Genomic DNA, 1,152 nt, shown 5'->3' on the forward strand with positions numbered 1-1,152 from the left:
AAAAAAAAAAAAGCACTTATGTGTGTGTTTCTATGGTTTTAGTTTTTTGTGTAGCTCTGGCTGTCCAGAATGGCCTCAAATTCACAGAGATCCACCTGCCCCTACTTCTAAGGGCTGGGATTAAAGGCGTGCATCACCGCCATCCAGCAAGAATTAATAATTTTTAAATCCATAGATTGCTATTTGTTTCTGCCTGGTCCTGGAATCTGAACCCAGGATTTTGTGTGTGCTGGGCAAGCACACTGCTGTTGAGGCATGTTACTAGCTTCAAATCCAGGAATTTACAGAAGTAAATCATTACTAAAATTATCTGTACATGTTCTAGTTATTAAGTATATTGAACACATTTTTCCTACTTTTAAAGAATCTTTTCTTTTTGGCGACAGCAGGGGGTGGTATGGTCACAGGATCTCACTGTACAGACCAGGCTGGCCTGGAACTGCCACCCTTCTGCCTCGGCCTCCTGAGGGCTGGGATTGCAGGTGCATTTTCCTCTTTACTATGATAACTCTCTTTCAAAAGCAGTCCATCTGATTATTATTAAAACAGTCATAAAGATGCTGAGTGATTACAAAATAAGATGCAGTTAAGATTTTGTGCTAACTTGTTTTTTGTTTTTTCTTCAGACAGTTTGTCCTGCTTGCTCCTGAGTGCCTCAATGGATCAGACTGTTCTCTTGTGGGAATGGAATGTGGAGAAGAACAAAGTGAAAGCCCTGCACTGCTGCAGAGGTCATGCTGGGAGTGTGGACTCCATAGCGGTCAACAGCTCAGGAACTAAAGTGAGTAGCCAGTGTGTTGCCACTATTGTGTTGAGTTAGAATGTAAGCAGCTGAGTAAACATTTTATATATACATACATATATAGTCCTAATGATTTTCTAACTTCCATAACAATCAGAGCCTAAAAGATAGTGAGACTTTAGATCTAAAGTAAATACAATAAGATAGATATATTTATTAGATTTACTTCTTCTAGATATCTGTCTTTATTATATTCTATAAGTTACATTTTAAAAATCGGAATAAGCCCTTCGGTGTTGGTGCACACCTTTAATCCCAGCACTCGGGAGGCAGAGGCAGGCAGATCTCAGAGTTTGAGGCCAACCTGGTCTACAGGGTGAGTTCAGGACAACCAGGGTTACAGAGAGAGA

At 40.3% G+C, this 1,152-nt stretch overlaps 1 protein-coding gene across 3 annotated transcripts in view; it reads left to right on the forward strand.

Moving 5' to 3' along the window:
- Wdr12 (WD repeat domain 12) overlaps nt 1-1,152 on the forward strand; it is a 23,705-nt gene that overhangs the window by 10,884 nt on the left and 11,669 nt on the right. For all 3 annotated transcript variants that reach the window (XM_026788864.1, XM_005366322.3, XM_013353489.2), the window contains one exon: nt 627-781. In XM_026788864.1, coding sequence (XP_026644665.1) covers nt 627-781 — 155 coding nt within the window. The remainder of the gene's footprint in view (nt 1-626; nt 782-1,152) is intronic.

The sequence above is a fragment of the Microtus ochrogaster genome, unplaced genomic scaffold, assembly GCF_000317375.1.
Source record: "Microtus ochrogaster isolate Prairie Vole_2 unplaced genomic scaffold, MicOch1.0 UNK8, whole genome shotgun sequence".
In the NCBI taxonomy this organism is placed as follows: domain Eukaryota; kingdom Metazoa; phylum Chordata; class Mammalia; order Rodentia; family Cricetidae; genus Microtus; species Microtus ochrogaster.